This window comes from Rutidosis leptorrhynchoides, chromosome 4 (assembly GCF_046630445.1).
Source record: "Rutidosis leptorrhynchoides isolate AG116_Rl617_1_P2 chromosome 4, CSIRO_AGI_Rlap_v1, whole genome shotgun sequence".
In the NCBI taxonomy this organism is placed as follows: domain Eukaryota; kingdom Viridiplantae; phylum Streptophyta; class Magnoliopsida; order Asterales; family Asteraceae; genus Rutidosis; species Rutidosis leptorrhynchoides.
In genome coordinates, this window is record NC_092336.1 from 567006461 (window position 1) to 567028768 (window position 22308).

At 31.5% G+C, this 22308-nt stretch overlaps 2 protein-coding genes across 4 annotated transcripts; both read left to right on the plus strand.

The window, feature by feature from the left end:
* The first annotated feature begins 8547 nt into the window (after positions 1 to 8547).
* LOC139845358 (probable magnesium transporter NIPA6) lies at positions 8548 to 13659 on the plus strand. 3 transcript variants are annotated; one of them, XM_071835620.1, is made up of 7 exons: positions 8548 to 8748; positions 9237 to 9305; positions 11005 to 11132; positions 11231 to 11323; positions 11393 to 11669; positions 12353 to 12503; positions 13166 to 13659. In XM_071835620.1, exons 1-5 carry the CDS (start codon positions 8727 to 8729, stop codon positions 11507 to 11509), a joined length of 429 nt encoding a protein of 142 aa, XP_071691721.1. In that variant the 5' UTR covers positions 8548 to 8726; the 3' UTR covers positions 11510 to 11669; positions 12353 to 12503; positions 13166 to 13659. The 3 variants fall into 3 exon arrangements, with proteins under 3 accessions (XP_071691721.1, XP_071691720.1, XP_071691722.1); XM_071835619.1 differs by having other exon boundaries at positions 11393 to 11509; positions 11593 to 11669; positions 12353 to 13659; XM_071835621.1 differs by having other exon boundaries at positions 11398 to 11669; positions 12353 to 13659.
* Positions 12353 to 20333, plus strand: LOC139842752 (uncharacterized). Its single transcript, XM_071832860.1, has 7 exons — positions 12353 to 12485; positions 12775 to 12845; positions 13166 to 13228; positions 13781 to 13792; positions 16603 to 16817; positions 18215 to 19296; positions 19408 to 20333. Exons 1-7 carry the CDS (start codon positions 12353 to 12355, stop codon positions 20331 to 20333), a joined length of 2502 nt encoding a protein of 833 aa, XP_071688961.1.
* The last annotated feature ends 1975 nt before the right edge of the window (positions 20334 to 22308 follow it).

Here is a 22308-nt window from a genome sequence, read left to right on the forward strand (position 1 = left end):
CACACGACCATTACATAATAGTTTACAATACAAATATGTTACAACAAAATAAGTTCCTTGAATGCAGTTTTTACACAATAACATACAAACATGGACTCCAAATCTTGTCCTTATTTTAGTATGCAACAGCGGAAGCTCTTAATATTCACCTGAGAATAAACATGCTTTAAACGTCAACAAAAATGTTGGTGAGTTATAGGTTTAACCTATATATATCAAATCGTAACAATAGACCACAAGATTTCATATTTCAATACACATCCCATACATAGAGATAAAAATCATTCATATGGTGAACACCTGGTAACCGACAATAACAAGATGCATATATAAGAATATCCCCATCATTCCGGGACACCCTTCGGATATGATATAAATTTCGAAGTACTAAAGCATCCGGTACTTTGGATGGGGTTTGTTAGGCCCAATAGATCTATCTTTAGGATTCGCGTCAATTAGGGTGTCTGTTCCCTAATTCTTAGATTACCAGACTTAATAAAAAGGGGCATATTCGATTTCGATAATTCAACCATAGAATGTAGTTTCACGTACTTGTGTCTATTTTGTAAATCATTTATAAAACCTGCATGTATTCTCATCCCAAAAATATTAGATTTTAAAAGTGGGACTATAACTCACTTTCACAGATTTTTACTTCGTCGGGAAGTAAGACTTGGCCACTGGTTGATTCACGAACCTATAACAATATATACATATATATCAAAGTATGTTCAAAATATATTTACAACACTTTTAATATATTTTGATGTTTTAAGTTTATTAAGTCAGCTGTCCTCGTTAGTAACCTACAACTAGTTGTCCACAGTTAGATGTACAGAAATAAATCGATAAATATTATCTTGAATCAATCCACGACCCAGTGTATACGTATCTCAGTATTGATCACAACTCAAACTATATATATTTTGGAATCAACCTCAACCCTGTATAGCTAACTCCAACATTCACATATAGAGTGTCTATGGTTGTTCCGAAATATATATAGATGTGTCGACATGATAGGTCGAAACATTGTATACGTGTCTATGGTATCTCAAGATTACATAATATATAATACAAGTTGATTAAGTTATGGTTGGAATAGATTTGTTACTAATTTTCACGTAGCTAAAATGAGAAAAATTATCCAATCTTGTTTTACCCATAACTTCTTCATTTTAAATCCGTTTTGAGTGAATCAAATTGCTATGGTTTCATATTGAACTCTATTTTATGAATCTAAACAAAAAAAGTATAGATTTCTAGTCGGAAAAATAAGTTACAAGTCGTTTTTGTAAAGGTAGTCATTTCAGTCGAAAGAACGACGTCTAGATGACCATTTTAGAAAACATACTTCCACTTTGAGTTTAACCATAATTTTTGGATATAGTTTCATGTTCATAATAAAAATAATTTTCTCAGAATAAAAACTTTTAAATCAAAGTTTATCATAGTTTTTAATTAACTAACCCAAAACAGCCCGCGGTGTTACTACGACGGCGTAAATCCGGTTTTACGGTGTTTTTCGTGTTTCCAGGTTTTAAATCATTAAGTTAGCATATCATATAGATATAGAACATGTGTTTAGTTGATTTTAAAAGTCAAGTTAGAAGGATTAACTTTTGTTTGCGAACAAGTTTAGAATTAACTAAACTATGTTCTAGTGATTACAAGTTTAAACCTTCGAATAAGATAGCTTTATATGTATGAATCGAATGATGTTATGAACATCATTACTACCTTAAGTTCCTTGGATGAACCTACTGGAAAAGAGAAAAATGGATCTAGCTTCAATGGATCCTTGGATGGCTCAAAGTTCTTGAAGCAAAATCATGACACGAAAACAAGTTCAAGTAAGATCATCACTTGAAATAAGATTGTTATAGTTATAGAAATTGAACCAAAGTTTGAATATGATTATTACCTTGTATTAGAATGATAACCTACTGTAAGAAACAAAGATTTCTTGAGGTTGGATGATCACCTTACAAGATTGGAAGTGAGCTAGCAAACTTGAAAGTATTCTTGATTTTATGAAACTAGAACTTTTGGAATTTATGAAGAACACTTAGAACTTGAAGATAGAACTTGAGAGAGTTCAATTAGATGAAGAAAATTGAAGAATGAAAGTGTTTGTAGGTGTTTTTAGTCGTTGGTGTATGGATTAGATATAAAGGATATGTAATTTTGTTTTCATGTAAATAAGTCATGAATGATTACTCATATTTTTGTAATCTTATGAGATATTTCATGCTAGTTGCCAAATGATGGTTCCCACATGTGTTAGGTGACTCACATGGGCTGCTAAGAGCTGATCATTGGAGTGTATATACCAATAGTACGTACATCTAAAAGCTGTGTATTGTACGAGTACGAATACGGGTGCATACGAGTAGAATTGTTGATGAAACTGAACGAGAATGTAATTGTAAGCATTTTTGTTAAGTAGAAGTATTTTGATAAGTGTATTTAAGTCTTTCAAAAGTGTATAAATACATATTAAAACACTACATGTATATACATTTTAACTGAGTCGTTAAGTCATCGTTAGTCGTTACATGTAAGTGTTGTTTTGAAACCTTTAGGTTAACGATCTTGTTAAATGTTGTTAACCCAATGTTTATAATATCAAAAGAGATTTTAAATTATTATATTATCATGATATTATGATGTACGAATATCTCTTAATATGATATATATACATTAAATGTCGTTACAACGATAAACGTTACATATATGTCTCGTTTCAAAATCATTAAGTTAGTAGTCTTGTTTTTACATATGTAGTTCATTGTTAATATAATTAATGATATGTTTACTTATCATAATATCATGTTAACTATATATATAACCATATATATGTCATCATATAGTTTTTTTTTTACAAGTTTTAACGTTCGTGAATCACCGGTCAACTTGGGTGGTCAATTGTCTATATGAAACCTATTTCAATTAATCAAGTCTTAACAAGTTTGATTGCTTAACATGTTGGAAACATTTAATCATGTAAACATCAATCTCAATTAACATATATAAACATGGAAAAGTTCGGGTCACTACAGTTTATATCCATCAATGATTCCAACTACTTGCCTTTCAATATATATATATATATATATATATATATATATATATATATATATATATATCGGTCCTTAGATCTTGTCAAAATCATATCTCAAATTGCACTACATGATCAACCCATATAAATGTATTTTGTACTTATTTTAGGTACCATTCGGTATAATACCGAAAAACCGATACCGATATCGGTACTGAACCAGTATCATTTTCTTAGTTCGGTTTGGTATTCGGTTTTTGGTTTTGAGCAATTTCGGTTTCGATATCGGTAGTCATTGCGAGGAATTAGAGCTGCCTGTTTACACTCGTCATTGTTCTCAGATTTCGAGCTGAGATTCAGACATGTATTATTTATGGGAAGTGATATTTCCAAATACCATTTCGATAGATCCACATTTTTTTACTTAACTTCCTAAATTAGCCTTGAATGTGTAATATATTGTGAGTAGGTAATAGATTATATATAAAGATATTTTAGGTAATGAAAGTAAATAATTAGTGGATCTATTAAAAAAGTGTTTGAAAATATTATCACCTATTATTTATTTTTTCACTGAAATTATCCAATCATTTTTTATTAATAACTGCTCTCGACTAATTTAATCTGAAGTATATTACTAATTTCTAGATAATTTAATTACTCCGTAAATAACAGTGTGTAAAATTGACTTTAAGAAAATTCTAATCACAACAACTTAAGTCAAAATCTAGCAACGAAGGAGGCCACCCACCTACCCATAACTTTGAACGGTATAACTTCCACCCACCCCACCAATAAAATGCGATTGCAAATTAGAGTAGTTACTTTTCCTCTAATTCAAAACAATTTAGCAACGAAGGAGGCCACCCACCTACCCATAACTTTGAACGGTATAACTTCCACCCACCCCACCAATAAAATGCGATTGCAAATTAGAGTAGTTACTTTCCCTCTAATTCAAAACAATTTTCTTATATGCTCACAACATACATATATATATATATATATATATATATATATATATATATATATATATATATATAATTTATAAACTTATCACATCATACATTAATTATCTATATTATACACAAATAATTACAGTTAATATTTACCAAAAATAATGATGATAATATTAACACATACTCATTGACATTTATTTGTTTTTTTACTCACACACCCAACTACCATGAATTAACTCAAACTATCTCTCTTATCCTTAATAAGAAAACTATTATGATGCTATTTTTTTTCCAAAAATCCCACTTGTCAAAATATTAGCCTTTAGATGAGAATATTAACTTTTAATCACAGCCATTTAAAATGCTTATGACATCATTTACATTCATAATCAGCAGTTACCATTTTTAATTACATTCATGCCCATAGTTTAAATAATTATTTACCCGATAGACTTGAAATAACTTATGAAACGAACGGTTGGCTCACTCACAACCACAACCGCAACCGCATCATCTTTAGTTTTTTCCATGTCTGCAAACGATCCTTCGAATAGCAAAGGTTGTACGATACGTAATTTGGCTCCTGATTCGACAAGGAAAACATCCTACCGCAGCAATCACATACGGATTTCACCCAATATCAAAGTGGAATTTCAATTTCAGGTAAACTAAATACTCAATTGTGTATAGATTGTTAAACTATTTTCGTATTTACTGATAAACGATGTAGTTTATATAATTTTTTTTTTCATATTTGACTTATCTAGTGTTTTTGCCCATATTTGAAATATTTGAAGGTGATACAGTTGATCCCAAAGAACGCGATGATGAGGAAGACGAAGAAGACTGTATGGATTTCGTATAATTTATATGTTTAATTTGATTAATAATAGTTAATTGATTGTTTAGCAAATTTTATAGGGTTTATTCTTAGTTGAGTCTGATTTCCCCCATTATTCAAAAGTATTCTAGCATTAACAAAGTTCTATTTGCTAACATCAGTATGCAGGATTGTGACACAAGTAGTTATGCTTTATCTGCTGATGTTTGATTTGTTATTGTTTTGTTTATTTGGTTAGAAGAAGGAGAAGATGAGTATGAGAAAGATGGTTTTATAGTGGACGATGTCGATGACGATGATCAAGATGAAGAGGACGAGGATAGGGCAGATAGTGATGAAGAAAAGCAACGGAAGAAGAAAAGAAAAAAAAGGTAGGTTTGCGTTTTAAATCCTCACTTTTTGGTCATTAATGTGTGGTTGGGTTACCGTCAGTGGCGGTACCAGGATTCCAAGTCACCGGGGGCAAAAAAAATTATAAAACCGTGGCAATTTTTTGGGCAAAATATGGAGATTTTGGGGCAAAAAATGGAGGTTTTTAAGAAAATTATGAAGGTTTTTGGGCAAAATTTTAACATTTGTGAACAAAATTTGAAGGTTTTGAGGTAAAATTTGGAGATTTATGGGCAAAATTTAAAGGTTTTGGGGCAAAATATGTAGGTTTTGGGGCAAAAAAAATCCACTGGGGCAAAGTCGAAAAATCCAAAAATTTTACACTGAAAATTGCAAATCCACTGGGGGCGGCTGCCCCCGCCTGTCCCCATTAAAAACCGCCCCTGGTTACCGTTATAACTTATGGTGTATCGATCTATGATTGTTGAAAAAGTCTAGAGATGATATTGTTTAGATCTATAAAAGATATGGATTTGTGTCAAAGACATTAATAGCAGCTAAAAAATCTGTATGCGAAGTGTTCATTGTATAGTGGTTATAAAATGAGGGAAAATGATTCAATTTTGTAAATCCGTTACAATATATTAGTTAATGAAATAGTTTTGTTGTCAAATTAATCAAACTTTTGTTGAGTGTTAACATGGCTTATAAAGTAATACAGGTGACCATGAAAAATTGGCTTTGACATTTGAAGGATATGGTATTTCAGCTGAGGTGGCCAACAATTTCGAGAATTGACTAGCTCGGTGATGTTGCTGGTAAGCTTTACCTAACTAACAAAGTAAGCTTTACCTAACTAACAAAGTAAGTTCATATTTGCAACTTAATAGGTTAACCTTCATTAACGTATATATCTTCGTTTATATGTTTGCTCCTGTTTTTATTATCTCTACACAATGAACTTTGCTTATTTTGAGAGTTTTGTATGTGATGATGCTATAATTTGGGTTACTTTTGATGCCATAGAGATTCTAAAACTGTTTGATTACGATGTTGATGAAGCGCACCCCAGGTATTTTGTGGCAAAATCTATGGAACTTTATGATTATATATTTATATTTGGGTTCTTCTTATTTAGATACTTTAGAAGCAAAGATGATTTAAATATCGATATGTGGTATTGTTTGTTCTTAGATGAGGCTAACATGGTGGACTGAACATGAGTATGTTGTTTTGTTATGTTATTATTGAAGTAATCGTTATATATTTGTAGGATAATTTAACCCTTATTAACGAAATCACATGTCCACCAATTCCCTTTCAGCTTGCCAAAACTTGATGACATGTGTTCAAGTTAGTAACATCGAATACTATATTACTTTATTTCCTTAAATACGCATTGGTAAGTTTGTTTAAGTAATGCACAATATACTTATAAGTTAATATGTTGCAAGTGTCGTTAACTCGGTCTATAATATCACAACCTCTTGGAAATTCAGTCGGTCAATGAATTTCGATTCTTTTATATTATTATATAAATACAACCTTAAAAACTTCTCTTATTAGCAATATAGTGACAATGGTGGATCTTGCTGCTGTGTTGGTATAGTATTTGGATGTGATGTGATTGAGGATTATATCATGGAGCTACTGTAGAGATTGAAGATGAGTCAAAAGTTCCTCAAGAACAATAATCCAAAAGAGAGTGAAGGTAGAATCTCTTACTCAAGACCTTATAGCCAAAGTTAAACTATATGTTGCAAACTGGGTGGGTTGATAATAAATACATTTTTTGTCCAAATGTAATTATACATATTTTACAATATATTTACTATGCTTATATAATCTATATACCGGAGCAAATTGAGTTAACATGTTATATTCATTAAACTAAAAGTTTGGAAATTTGTGAGGTATTTTCAACTTTTTTCCTGATTTTGAAGTTTTAGGATAATGGGAATGATCGAGATCAGTTGAAATCTCCGATTTTGATATCTTTTGGAGTAATAGTTTTATAATTTTTAAAAGTAACATTTATCTAATCTAGGTGGATATTATCTTTTGAGTCTGGTTGGAACTTGTTTATATGGCGGTTTCGGAAACTGCTGTAAGGATGGATTACTGGAGGGAGTATTTTCGGAGTGCTGACGCTAACATATTCGAAATAATTGAAGGATCTATCATGCTAGCTGCTTCTGATTGCCCAAAAGAGTTTAAAGCTAGGAGAGATGGGATTGCTCAGATGTTGTTTTCTTGTAAATTGATTAAGTGTTCTGGTTGTGACAAAGAGGAATTAGCAATTGTGGATCTCAAACCCAGTTATGGCGCTTTCGAATTCTGATATTAAAGCTGGAATAGGTTAAAAATCGCCGCTGTTTCAAGTCAGTTGGCTTTGTTAGTAGTCTCAATCTGCTGCTATTTATTTAGAGTCATTTTGCTGCTTATATTGAGCCTTACCACTGCTGGATTTGTTAAGTATAGAGATAGAGATAGAGTTGGATGTTGATTTTCTTCACATTCTTCTCTTTAGTTTGTATACATACTGTACCAGTACTATGTTTGTACAGTTTCAATAGTAATAAAATTGTGCTTTTGTTTTTCAAAAAAATATAAGTTATTAAAAATATATTTCTAAAACTTGTATGATAAAATACCCGCGAATGCGCGGGTTATAAACTAGTATATACAATAAGATCATCTCCGAACTTAAACCTTTAGGGTCGATCCGATATCACTAGATCAATAACTCTTTGAAATCACTTCATTTGTTTCCTTGGACGTCAAGAATAGCGTCATTTTTTATAAGATTTAAATAAAGCTAAATATTCACTCGTATAAACATAATATTTCAAATATATAATTCCAAAAGTTTGAAGTGCAATTTAATCTAAACAAACCTGCTTGTGAAGCCTTCAAACGACATTCAAACCTTTCACGATTAGTAAATATAAATATAAATATAAATATAAATATAAATATAAATATAATATAATATAATATAATATAATATAATATAATATAATATAATATAATATAATCACTATCACTATCCCTATATACATTAAAAGAGAGTCTCGATTAGCTAATAAATGTTTTCAAAACCCCCTTAATTACCATTAGATTAGAAAACTACATTATAATACCCCTTGATCCAACGATCCTTAATACCCCTTGATCCAACGGTCCTTAATCATCCACTAAAAATATTAGCTAATAAATCAATTTTACATACACTCTATTACTAAAATACCCTTCTAATAATTAAAAAAACACCGGATAATCTAAACCCTTTCTAACTTCATATGCAAACCCTAGCTTTAGTCGACTGATTCTCCAGACACAAGCTTCATAAATCAATCCCAAAAATCAGGATCTTATATCGTTTACGGGTTAGTATATCTTATCTTATTGTTCTGATTTTCAGGATCTATTCTCACCTCCTTAAAAAACGATCGATGACGAATTCTACATATGAATCGATGACAAGAATGATTGGAACAATGACGGATTACGGTTTAAAATCGCTCAAAAGTGAATGGTTTATCAATCTCGATCGGGTATGTGGATTATTGTTATTTTAATTTCTGATTATTGTTATCTCGATTAGGGTTTATCAATCTTTTTGCTTAGCGTAATTGTTTTTGATTTCTAAGTCGTTAGTCAAACTGATGAAAGATTATTGCTTGCTTACGCATCAACCATTTATTTTATTATTGAATTGTTGTTTTTTTCCTGTTTCTAAGGTTCTATATTTTTTCTGTTTATGCTGGAATATTATGTTGTTTCTTTAGTGATTGATAATCAAAAGTATTATTGAAATAATATATTTAAATATTATATTGTTTCTTTGGTGATTGATAATCAAAAGTATTATTGAAATAATATATTTAAATATTATGTTGTTTCTTTGGTGATTGATAATCAAAAGTATTATTGAAATAATATTTTTTGTAGTCATATCTCACACATGGCATGTGAAAATATTAAAGAAAAAACTGGACAAAGAAGTGTTTGTGATCAACCCATATCGCCATCTATGTTACAGGAATCAGGAATCTGAATGGTAACTCCCTATCTGGAAGAGTCCCAGCTGTCACGAACATCTCCGTCTATGGTATGTGTTGACTACATTTTCTTATCAAGTATATATATATATATATATATATATATATATATATATAAATATAAATTCAGAGTTTGATCGTATTGGTATATGATCATAATTCATAAAGATAAAATTTTCTTGAAAATGTTGAAAGCCTTGGACATAGAACCTACCTTGCTATGTACAGTTTAGCCAAACGGGTCAAATGAGTATTAGTGTGACATTTGGGTTGGTGCGTTGGTGTTTATTTAGAAAATAAAGTTTTAATTTGTTTCGGGTTAGCAGCTTGACCCATTAGCCCAAACTGACTCAAATATTAAAACATGATGGGTCAGAAGGGGTTTAGGTTGACACGACAACACTTTTTATTCAATGAAGTATAACAAATATGATGACCCAATTATCTAACCTACCTCGCTATGTACAGTTTAGGCAAACGAGTCAAACAAGTATTAGTGTGATATTTGGGTTTGTGGGTTGGTGTTTATATAGAAAATGAAGTTTTAATTTGTTTCAGGTTAGCAGATTCACCCATTAACCCAAACTGACTCAAAGTTGCCATAGTATTCTTAGTCTTTTATTATTTATATGTTTCTGAAGTAAATGTGTGAGATTTCATTGTAATTGAAACTATTATTCATCAAGTTACGATTTTAGGTTTATAAAATTTGTATGATAAAATTAAAAGTGATACGAAACCTTATAAAATTACAATTAACAAGGATCATGAGTATAAAGAAATGCATATATAGTGATAAGAGTTTAATTGTTTACAGCATCATTTATGTCAAGTTAGGTGTTATTTTTGTTTTTATCTATAGTTGCAATGTTCTATTGATTGATATACAACTCATTTATTTCATAACTAAATGCAATATATATATTATCTACATATATTATTGGGCTGGGGTCTGTAGTTCATATAGAGTACTTTTTATTGCAAGAGAGAAATATCAGACTTTATCAAGATGAGGAAATAGTATATGAGGCGTTAATCCAAATATCAAGTGAAGTTTTTAGAATGAGGCTTTTTCATGTTATTTTTTGGCGTTCGTTCAGTTTGAAGCATCTGTAGATGGGTGGTTAGTTCCATTTGTAAGTTTTCTTTTTCTATCATTTTCAATTTTTAAAGTCGTAGTTCAAAATTATAGAATTGTTTTTTGTTAATGCTATAACTATCACCCAAATTACCCCTACTAAAGACTGGTCGGGCGAGTAGGTTGCTAGATCCAAACAAGTGTGGTGCATGATTATCATCTGTTTATTTTGTAATGAAATGAACAAGAAGGTAGTATCAACTCAGTAAGGACATGAACAAGAATGATATATCAGACAATGACATATATGTTTTTAGTAATGGATTTTGTTAATACGTCATTATTTTAACCTGAATACACATTAGTTCTATAGGTTGTTACTAATGGACATGTGAGTCAATGACTGCAGTAGTAGATACGAATACCCTTTGCCGCTATAATTAGTGACATTTAAGTATATGTTAAGCAATAGAATGCAATGTATATTTTTTTGTTTTATGAGTTGTTAGCATATAATATTATAAATTATTCATTTTTTATGTTTTGAGCAGATGAATCATTTTTTTTTAATGTTTTGCGCAGATGAAGCTACATCAAATCAACGAGTGTTATACTGAAATGTTCCTTAGTTTCTTCAAGTTTCTTCATCCGCCTTTTGTTATGTTTTGCAGGTTATGAGTGTAGAGCAATAGGTATTGCCATTAACCTTGCGTTAGAGGATGCGGCACGTTACCAAACATGGAAATTTGTAATGGTAGTGGTTACGGGTATAATCACTCAATTTAATTACTTAAACAAGGTTCGTTCATTACTTCCTTCATTTCCATTTTGAGCATTTATTTGTTAAATTTGTTGCTGATTGTCTAATAAAATCCCGTCATTATATATTTTGATCAGGCTTTGGATACATTCAACACCGCAGTTGTATCACCAATCTACTATGCGATTTTCATATCTTTCGCAATTCTCTGTAGTGCCATCATGTTTGAGGTATATATTCAATTGCATCTTGCATGAAATGAAGGTTCTCACACTTCTTACGTTTTCGGCATTTTGTAGAATAGGTTGTGTCAAAGTGCTAGCAAAATCATTTTCGTGCTACGCGACTGTTCTTTCGGGTACCATGATTTTGCACAGTACAAGAGAACCAGATCCACGATCCACCACCTGTTTTAGGTGAGAATCTTTCAAAGTTTATGATGAGGTTTTGTTTCAATGGAATGGAGTTGTGCAGCAGTTAACTTGGGATGATTGGTCAGGCGAGTGTGTAAGGAGTACTAATTTAGAGTGTTATTCGAATGCTACAACGAACGATAAGACATTGACAAATGACCAGGTGCATCTGAAATTAGATCTGGATATTAATATTATATATATTGCTTGATGTATTTTCATGTGTTTTATTGTCTGAAATGTTTTCTTGACACTGCATTTGTTTCTTTAAGTTCTTTCTTGTGCACACTGTCAGAAAAAACCTATCATTGAGCTTGTGATCAATGGTTTCTTTATGAATCTAATTTGAAAAGAGTACATATGAAGTCATATAACCTCAATTTTGTGCATATTTCTCTGCGTCAGGTTTTAAGGAGCATAAAATCATGATATACTACTTAATATGGCCTTCATTGTTTATTAGATTCTTATTTTATATGTGATATTTGTACTCAATGGTAAAATAGGAGATGAAGTATTCTATTAAATAAAAAATGCAACACATGAGTGACATTGTGACCGTTGACAAATATGTATATTGATTTTTCCACTTGATTGTTCACTTTTAAGATAAATATTACAATTCATACATTATAAACACAGTAACCGAGATGAGTCGAGCTAGAATTGAATTGTACAGTAAGATGTTTTTTCTAAACCATACATGAATATAGATTGATCTATATGGTTGTAACATTTGTGCTTGTCCTCATTTCCTGTTCTCTAAAAAACACAATTTATTTCAACATTATACTTAACATAAGAGAAGTTAATATATTCTACTTTCTCCAACGAAACTCTTTACAGATGGTTATTTCTCAAGATAGAGAGAATTCGGTGAAACGGTTTTCAAGCTTACCCCTGGTCAATCAGAAACACGAAGAAAATCAAATGCAGATGTCACGATCTTCTAAAGGTTTAATGCGTAAATGGGGGTCAGGTATTTCAGAACAAAAAAGTAAGTTATTTATTAAGTGAAAAATTTTAATTATCTGCCTTACGTATGTTGTGTGTGTGCGTCTTTTGGGTCATTTTAGCTACTTGTAGTAAACAATATAACTGAGGGTGCTTTGTTTAAATGCCTTATTTTTCCCAATTGAAGTGTTTTTTTAAATGCCTTATTTTTTCCAGATAGCACTGATCGTGTGTTCTATTCAAGATTTAAATTTACAATGCATTAAAATGGGTTTAGCTAACCTATGTTAGAATTGTAACATCTGAGTAAACAGGTTCCAAGTTGGAAAGCTCTACCAGGCGAATGGAAGAAGTTGTGTGCCCTACTTGTACTGTTCATTTACATGTTTGATACCTTGTTCTGAACTCTCTTAATAGTATTTTTAGTTAGTGGCATATCACTTGTGAGAAAGGTGGCATTGTGGGTGGGTCTAACATGTTAGGTAATCTTCAAGACTTGTTTGTTTCGAAGCGATTAGACTTGGGTACAAGTTGGATTGGTCCGAAACACATATATAGTTTATTTGTGTTTCTTCTATTTGTTGTTGGATTATTATGTTATTTTTTCTTGTTGGTGTTTGATTTAACATTTGTTAGGTTTCTTCTATGTGTTTCTTCTATTTGTTGTGGTATAGTTACTAAGTTATTGTTTTGAACGATTGTTAGGCTCACAAGGGCCTTTTGGTTAAAGAACATAAAAATGTGAATAAGGTCTTGAAGATCCAAAAGGCAAAAGAAAAGACCTCTTCCAAAGTTCCGATATAATCTGCAACCGTTATGATAGGTAATCTTTCTAAAAGTCTTGGAGGTTAGTAATTCTTGACTTGATTACAAAGTATTATTTCTTATCTAACCTTCTTGATTTGATCTACTTATGATTTGTGTTCATTTATTTGTATATTTTTTGGTAATGTTTGCCTCAAATCACGAGGGCAGTACCCATTCACCTTCATACCTGGTGCAGGACAAGTTCTTAAAATATAATTTGATGAAATGTACATAACGCTACATAATAATCACTTTTCTCCCTTTTTATCTCTTCAATCCTAGCTAGCAAGATTTCAACCTTCTAATTTTGTACTCTCCTTTGTCTTGATAAGACTGTTTATTGTAGGTTGGACTCAATGAATGAGTTAATGTGTTGATCCTTTCTTATTATATCATACCGGACTTTCTTATATGGAAGTAGTTTATACTATATTAAACCTCATGCAAGTCAAACGTATGTATGTATATTTATGTTATAAAATTGAAATGTATGTATGTATATTTATGTTGCAGGTCACCGTCCAGGTTAGTAAAATTCCATACACTACTTAAAGGTATTCTAACAACTTTCAACATCTTAGGAGAACAGCTTAAACCCATCCAAGAAACTAAGGATTCACATTGAGAGTTAATGACTTAAGGGTAAGAAATTGCTATTTAGGGTTTACGGTTTATGGTTTACAGTTTAGGATTTAGGGTTAAGATTTTAGAATTTATACTTTAGGGTTTAGTGTTTAGGGTTTACGGTTTAGTCTTTAGGGTTAAGGGTTAAGGGTTTAGGGTTTAGACTTTAGAGTTTAAGGTTTAGTTTTTAGAATTTATGGTATAGAGTTTAGGGTTTAGGTTTTTGGGTTGTATGGTTTATGGTTTTGGGTTAGTGTTTAGATATAGGGTTTAGGGTTTAGTTTATATGGTTTAGGTTTTAGAGTTTAGAGTTTAGATTATATAATTTATGGTTTAGGATTTAGGCTATAGGGTTTAAGGTTTATGGTTTAGTGTGTAAGGTTAAGGGTTGGTGGTTTAGGGTTTAGAGTTTAGTGTTTAGGGTTTATGGTTTAGACTTTAAGGTTTAGATTTTAGAATTTATGGTTTAAGATTTAGGATATAGGGTTTAGGGCTTAGGGTTTTGTTTATACAATTTATGGTTTAAAGTATAGATATGGGGTTTAGGGTTTAGGGTTTAGGGTTTAGTGTATACGATTTAGGGTTTATGGTTTAGTGTATAGGGTTTAGGGTTTGGAGTTTAGGAAAGAATGTATCTGGTTCCATTTTTCTTTCATTAGTTTAAGCCACATGTTTCTAAAAGGGATTGAGGTTTAAGGTTTAGTGTGTAAGTTTAAGGGTAGGTAGTTTATGGTTTAGGGTTGATTTATGGTTTAGGTTTAAGGCTTAGATTTTAGAATTTATACTTTAAGGTTTAGGATATAGGGTCTAGGGTTTTGTTTTTACAATTTATGGTTTAGAATATACATATAGGGTTTAGGGTTTAGTGTATAGGATTTATGATTTCGGCTTAGGGTTTATGGTTTAGTGTATATGGTTTCTGGTATATGGTTTAGGGTTTACATTTTAGAATTTAAGCTTTAGGGTATATGGTTTTGGGGTTTAGAGTTTAGGGTTTAAGGTTTAGGGTTTAGTGTGTAGGGTAAAGCGTTGGTGGTTTTGAGATTAGGGTTGGTTTAGGTTTTAGGGTTGAGGGTTTAGATATAAGCTTTAGAGTTTAGAGTTTAGTGTTTAGAGTTTACATGTTAGGGTTTATGGTTTAGGGTTTAGATTTTAATATTTATGGTTTAGGTTATAGGGTTTAGGTTTTAGAGTTTAGGGTTTATTGTTTAGCGTTTAGAGTTTAGGGTTTAGTATGTTTAAGGTTCAGATTTAGGGTTTAGGTTTGGGGTTCAGTCTTTAGGGAGCGAGATATGTTGATGAAGCGGAAAGTTAAAGTACAATTTGGGTTATCTTTTAACCCATTTGATTCCTGTTTTTTACCCGTATGTTCCAATTGACCCATTAAACTAATTTAAGATTAAAACTTCTCCAATCAACCATATTAGATGAAAACATGACACAATCGACCCAATCCCACCCCTCTATCATGTTTTATTTACAAAATCCTCTCAACTATCAGCCATTCCACAATGACGAAATCTGGTTTTTCTGGATCACCACTTATGTTAGTTTACAATTATCGACACACTTTGCATTGATAATAGGTTTTATCGATATCAAAACTGGACGAATTTGGATTAGGGCTTATCATCACATGTTTTTATTTAAACAACTTTAAAATCAACCAACGGATCTGCACTTTATATGGATTTATGTTCTTTATATGCACATAAATCTATTTAATCTCATTTTTTAATGAGTGATTAGTATCAGTCTTTTCAGTCACAGCTTCACACATGTAGGTGTGATGATGTGAACTATGTTGTAGATTAAAGTTCATATTAGTTGTTTAGTTTCCATATTGCATGTTTATATATTCTTTAATTATGTGCAAAATTCTTCCAGTGATGATGCTTAGGGTTTATATGCCAACAATCTGTATTGTGCACTTTAAAGCTAAAAACCAAACTGATTTTACTTGGAGTTTATAATAACAACATATATATTTTATTTAACAATTTTAAATGAACCAATTGTTCTGCACTCTAAAATCAATTTGTCGTCTTTGCTTGGACATTAATGGATTTAATCTCAAAAATGCACACATGGACGTGTAATGCCAACACCAATGATATTGCTTAGCTTTTAATATGAAAACAAATTGTATAGTGCCCTTTAGAGCCAGATTATTAACTGATTTTGCTTAGGATTTATAATAACAATATATGTTAGTCAAGACTTTTAAATGAACCAATGAATCTGCCCCCTAAATACAACTTATGTTCTTTTTTTGCGCATAAATTGATTGAATCTCAACACATGTAATGGCTTGAAGATTCACACGATAAACATAATTATTGATTAAAACAGTAATGTTTTTGGATTAATATTTGATTATATAATAACTTATACCTGAAGTCATTGTCATTTTCATTTGTATTAAATATGTGGTTTTTTTTATAATTGTTACCTTTGTTTCAAGTTTTAATTAGTGGTTATAGAAGTCTTCATCAATTTAGATTTTTTCTAATGCTTAGGCTTTATATGCCAACACCTTTAATTGTTTTTTTTAGCTTTAAAGTTGACCAATACATGTCCACTTTAGTATCATACATTATTGTTTGAATACATTTAATTTCAGTTCAATGTTTACTTCATATATTGCGCGTGTAACGATTGTTTCCTTAAGTACATAAATTACTGCTCAGACTTCTTAGCCAAACAAATAGGAAACGGGATTGACTTCTCATGGTCAATGGGTTTCACACAAGAGACATTTGGAAGACACTGTATCTGATGATAGTTCGGATGTTGTAGAAATTAGGAAAATCGAATTTCTCAACGCCACCACAAATCCCGATGCATCCGATCATACAAGTATGAATATTAAAGAACAACTCGCTGAAGCTGAAAGACTCCACTCATGGACCAACGGTCATATTATGTACGTTTTCTTCAGGATCCAAAAGCAAATCTTTGGGTGAGTTAATTTTATTTTCATACAAAATATACTTTACCAAATATGATTTAACCATTGATCGGTCACATCCATAAGTACATTTGAGAATCTGCTTTTTTTTTCAACATGTTATTGACAAATGTTTATGAACTATTTAACGATTAAAATAAGAATGTGGTTTAGTAGCTGCCGGAAGAGCTTCAAAAACTACCTGAACTACAAAGTAATTGTGACTATGAGTGTCTCGATCTGAACAACAAAACTCATATATGGGGTTTGCAGCAAGAAAAGAGATTAAAGAAAAAGTATGTTTCTAAAGGGTGGCTAAAGTTCTTAACCGTGAATGGGTATGTTCCGGAGGACAAGTGTTTGATTGCGTTCCTGCGTGACGAACGTAGGTTCATCATGGTCCTAGATGGAACTCACCCGGTGTAACAGTTTGTTTCGGTATCAAAGTCTTTTGATTATGCAGGTTTTCCGTTAGTTTAGTGTTAATGAATATGTTGAATGATGTATGTATGGATTTAGTTTCTTTCTATTTTGATGGTTAGACATGTAATTATTAAACATGTAAGATGTAACTTACGGTAGCTTAGTAACCAATGAATAGTTTGGCATGTAATTGAAATTTATGATATGTCAATCGATAAATTATGGTAATTTTGATATGCTACATATCTTATCATTAAACACGAGTTGCAACTAAACAACTAAAATGTATGATCTTATGTTTGTATAACCTTATTCTGCTGTATAATTGTTTAGATCTTATTAATGTTTGTAAAAGTCTTCATTAACTTCATATTGATCATCTTCTATGTTTAGATTGTTTAAATTACTAAATTCAAAGCAAAAAATCAATACAATATAATATGATATTAATAAATGAATTTACCCTTCAAAAATCCCGCTGAATCGCGGGTCTTTAACTAGTATAATAATAAAGTGGGCCACTATAGGAGTTAGATAATTATATTAATAATCTAATTTATCATATTAACTTTAATTATATTAATAATCTAATTTATCATATTAACTTTTCTAAAGAGTGATCGCACTCAACAAATTTTCATTTATTGTGCTTAAAAATCGTACTAATTACACTCCTAAACTAACAAGTAAACAAGGTTATAATTCTATACTACGTGAAAACATTTGACTAGTAATATGTAGTATTGCTGCGGACAAAAGAATGACAAACCAAACTCTAGTGAGTTTAGGTTAGATTCATTAGTTAGGGATCCTGGTCTACGACCTTCAATAGTAGAATATCCAAGTAACCAACGTGATGAGATTATACGAGAATATATTAGACTAGGACCTTATCAAATTCACAGGCCGAATTATCCTCTAAGTGCTAATGGTTCAAAGGGTAATTGAAGCTTTCAAGCAGCTTGGTTTGGTAGATTTTGGTGGTTAGAATATTCTCTAGAAAAAGATGCTGCATATTGTTTTCCTTGTTATCTATTTAATAAGAAACCTATTGGAAGAGCTGGTTCAGATAGATTTACTACAAAGGGGTTCAATAAATGGAAAAAGATTAATTGTGGTAAAGATTGTGCATTCTTTAAACATGAAGGTACATCTCCGGCTTCTGCTCATAATTTTTCTGTGAAATGTTATGAGGATTTTAGAAACCAGGTTTGTCATATAGAAAATGTGATAGAAAAACAAACAGCGCAAGAGATTATGGACAATAGATTGCGAGTCAAAACTTCTGTTGAGATAATAAAATGGCTAACGATGCAAGCTTGTGCTCTTAGGGGTCATGATGAGAGGCCTGGTTCAATAAATAGGGAAAACTTTTTAGAATTGCTAAAGTTTATTTCTTCTTACAATAAGGAAGTTGAGAATGTTGTTTCAGATAATGCTCCACAAAATGCCCAATATACTTCACCTGATGTGCAAAAAGAAATTCTGCATATTTTTGCTAGAAATGTTCAACAGTCAATTCGTGATGAAATCGGGAATGCAAAATTTTGTTTGATCGTTGATGAGTCAAGAGATGAATCTAAGAAAGAACAAATGGCAATTGTTGTGAGATTTGTTGACCGAGATGGGCATGTAAAAGAAAGATTTTTAGACTTGGTTCATGTCAAAGATACCACTGCATTGACATTACAAAATGAAATCTTGTCATCTCTTTCTTTTCATAAACTTGATTTTCAAGATATTCGAGGTCAAGGTTATGATGGGGCTAGTAATATGCGCGGGGAATGGAAAGGATTACAAGCTTTAATATTAAAAGAATGCCCTTACGCGTATTATATACATTGTTTTGCTCATCAGTTGCAACTAGCTTTGGTGGCAGCATCTAAAGAGGTAGTCGAGGTGCATAAATTTTTTAAAAATTTGAACTTTATAATTAATGTCATTGATTCTTCTTCCAAGCGTCACGATCAATTACAAAATGCTCAAATTTCTGAAATTTCACTGTTGACCGAAACTGGAGAACTTGAGACTGGTAAAGGCGTAAATCAAATCCAAAGTTTGCAAATACCCTGAGATACAAGATGGAGTTCACACTATCGATCAATACGTAGCTTGTTGAGATTATATGGTCCCGCCATTGTAGTACGTGACATTGCTATTAACGAATCTACTTCTTCTCAAAAAGGTGATGCTTCTTTTGCTCTCACACACTTATTATCATTTGATTTTGTTTTTGTGATGCGTTTGATGAAGAAAATAATGAAGAAAACCGATAAGCTTTGTCAAGCTTTGCAATGCAAATCTCAAGATATCGTCAATGCTTTGTCTTTGGTTTCCACTACTAAGAGTTTGATTCAAAATCTAAGAGATGTAGGATGGCAATCACTTTTCGTTAAAGTTGTTTCATTTTGTGAGAATAATAACATCCAAGTTCCCGAAATGAGTCAATCTTACAAAGACATTATCCGGTCTCGTTCGGAAAAGGACAATGTGACTGTTGAACATCATTATCGAGTTGATGTATTCTTTGCTGCTATTGATAGTCAGTTGCAAGAGTTGAACTCTAGATTTAATGAGTCTGTGACGGAACTTCTTCGACTCAGTGTTGCTCTAAACCCAAAAAAGCCATTCAATAAAGCTGATATTTGTAGTCTAGCAAAAAAATTCTATCCTTTAGACTTTACAGAGCAAGAAAATATACAGCTGAAATCTGAGTTGCAACATTATGAGCTAGATTTGCCTAATGATCCAGAGTTAAAAAATGTTCAAACGATTGCAGAATTATGTAGAGGCCTACAAGAAACTGGGAGGGTTAAAGTGTATCCAATGCTTGATAGATTGATTCGTCTTGTATTAACTCTTCCAGTTTCAACAGCAACAAGTGAAAGAGCTTTTTCAGCAATGAAGATTATGAAAACGAGACTTTGTTGTAGCATGGGTGATGACTATCTTAAAAGTTGTTTGATTCTTTACATTGAAAAGGAAATTGCCGATTCATTTACTTCGGATGAGATAACAGATGCTTTTGCTGTCAAGAAGCGTAGACGCGTCCAACTTCTACCACATTAGGTACAATTTTTTAAATCTCACATTTTTCTATATCTTTTATTGGCATTTATCTAAGGTAACAACTTAAATACTATTGACAGGTTACCTCAAAAAAAATGGTCAGCGAGTGCATTTTTATTATTTTTCAGATTATTTTTGATAAATTTATGTATAGCTTTGAATCATATGTTACTTTTATTTAGAAATGGTTATGTTTGTTTACAATGTTTTCAAAACATATTTGGTTATGATACGTTACTGTTTTTTTTTTTTTTTTTATTCGATTATTGTGTAAGCCCCCTCATCACTAAATCCTGGCTCCGCCTCTGACTGCGGTAGTACTGCTTTTATACGCGTATAAACATAAAAAAAAAATTATGATAAGGACTTTGGACACCTACAAAAGTGTGATAATATTGCCAAAAATAATACCTTTCAAATTATTCATACGTTAAACATATGATTTGATGCCAAGTTTCTTCGTCATACAATAATACAACACGAATACAAATAAAAGTAGAAAGTAAATGTAATTATACTGTAAATAGTATAATTCTAAGGGGTTTTTGTGGTAGAACAAAACCAAAGGTGTGTTAAGTAACTTCAATAAAATAATGAATAGCTCACCAAGCATACGTGGAACCTGAATATAGACCCTCTGGTTATTTTATTTCTTGTCACGGAGTAAACCAAGATCTGCTTGCATTCCCGTTACCCGTCAACAGCGCGTGAGAACACATTCACCTACCCCATACTGACAGCATTTATTCATTTTTGTTAGGTCAATGAAAAAAATTAAAAATGAAAGGACTTTTTTAGAATATTGAACTATTGCAAATAATTTTAGTAGTTTACCTTTTTAAGCTAAAGTTGTTATAAAAGTCAATTGTGGATGTTAATTTTATTATTATTATAAATATTGTATAGTAGATTTATTGAGTATATATATGTGTTATGTAAGAGCACATAAGGTGCACAGATGAAAATATATAAAACACATACTTCTCTCATATTCTCTCTATATACTTATTAGTAGTATACAGTTAAGAACCAGACCACTAAAGGTAGTTATAAGCCTACTGAATTATAACACGTTATCAGCACGAAGTGCTCCGTATAATCAAGGTTTATCTAAGCAAACACACGTCACTAATCAAGAAAATGTCAAACTTATCAAAGCTTGAGTTTGATGCCCTAGACATATCGGGAACAAACTACACAATATGGGTCATGGATGTATAAATAAATCTTAGATCATTGGGTATTCTAGAAACTTTAAAAGAAAACAATACTTGTTCTGATCAAGATAAATTAAAATCAATTGCTTTTATTTGCAAACATATTGATATCACCTTAAAACATATGTATCTCACTATCAAAGATCCACATGTTTTATGGGAAAGTATTAAGAGTAGATTCGATAATCAAAAGGAAATATTACTCCCAGCTGCGAGGGAAGAATGGAGAAATCTAAGGTTCCAAGACTTTAAAAAGGTAAGTGAGTACAGCTCGGCCATGTTCAAGATCCGTTCAAAGCTTCAATTATGTGGTCAAGAAATAAGTGATGCTGATATGATGGAAAAAACTTTCTCCACAATGCATTCTGCAAACATTACTATACAAGAAAATTTAAGATTGCAGAATTACAAAACTTTTTCCAAACTTCAAACTTATCTCTTAGTTGCAGAAGTGAATAAAGAATTACTGATGAAGAATCAAGAATCTCGTCCTACGGGTGCGCTAGCATTCCCTGAAGCTAATGCTATTAACAATAATAATAAAAAAAGAAATGCACCTGGACGAGGACGTGGGCGAGGTCGTGGTCATATTGGCCAAAACCATCATCATGGAAATTACCATAACAATAATAAAAATCATAACTATGTTCGAAATCACCCTTATGGGAATGGTCGTGGTGGTGGTCGTGGTCATAATGGTTACGATGGTCGTGGTCGTGGACAAAGAAATAATAATCCACAAAGTTATAAATTTCAAG

Coding starts and splice junctions, on each gene's coding strand:
- LOC139842752 (XM_071832860.1), top strand. CDS start 12,353: ATGGTTATTTCTCAAGATAGAGAGAATTCGGTGAAACGGTTTTCAAGC. Junction 12,846..13,165: donor CTTGTACTGTTCATTTACAT/GTTTGATACCTT, acceptor AACGATTGTTAG/GCTCACAAGGGCCTTTTGGT. Junction 16,818..18,214: donor TGGACCAACGGTCATATTAT/GTACGTTTTCTT, acceptor GGGTAATTGAAG/CTTTCAAGCAGCTTGGTTTG.
- LOC139845358 (XM_071835620.1), top strand. CDS start 8,727: ATGGTTTATCAATCTCGATCGG. Junction 9,306..11,004: donor CACGAACATCTCCGTCTATG/GTATGTGTTGAC, acceptor TATGTTTTGCAG/GTTATGAGTGTAGAGCAATA. Junction 11,133..11,230: donor AATTTAATTACTTAAACAAG/GTTCGTTCATTA, acceptor TATTTTGATCAG/GCTTTGGATACATTCAACAC.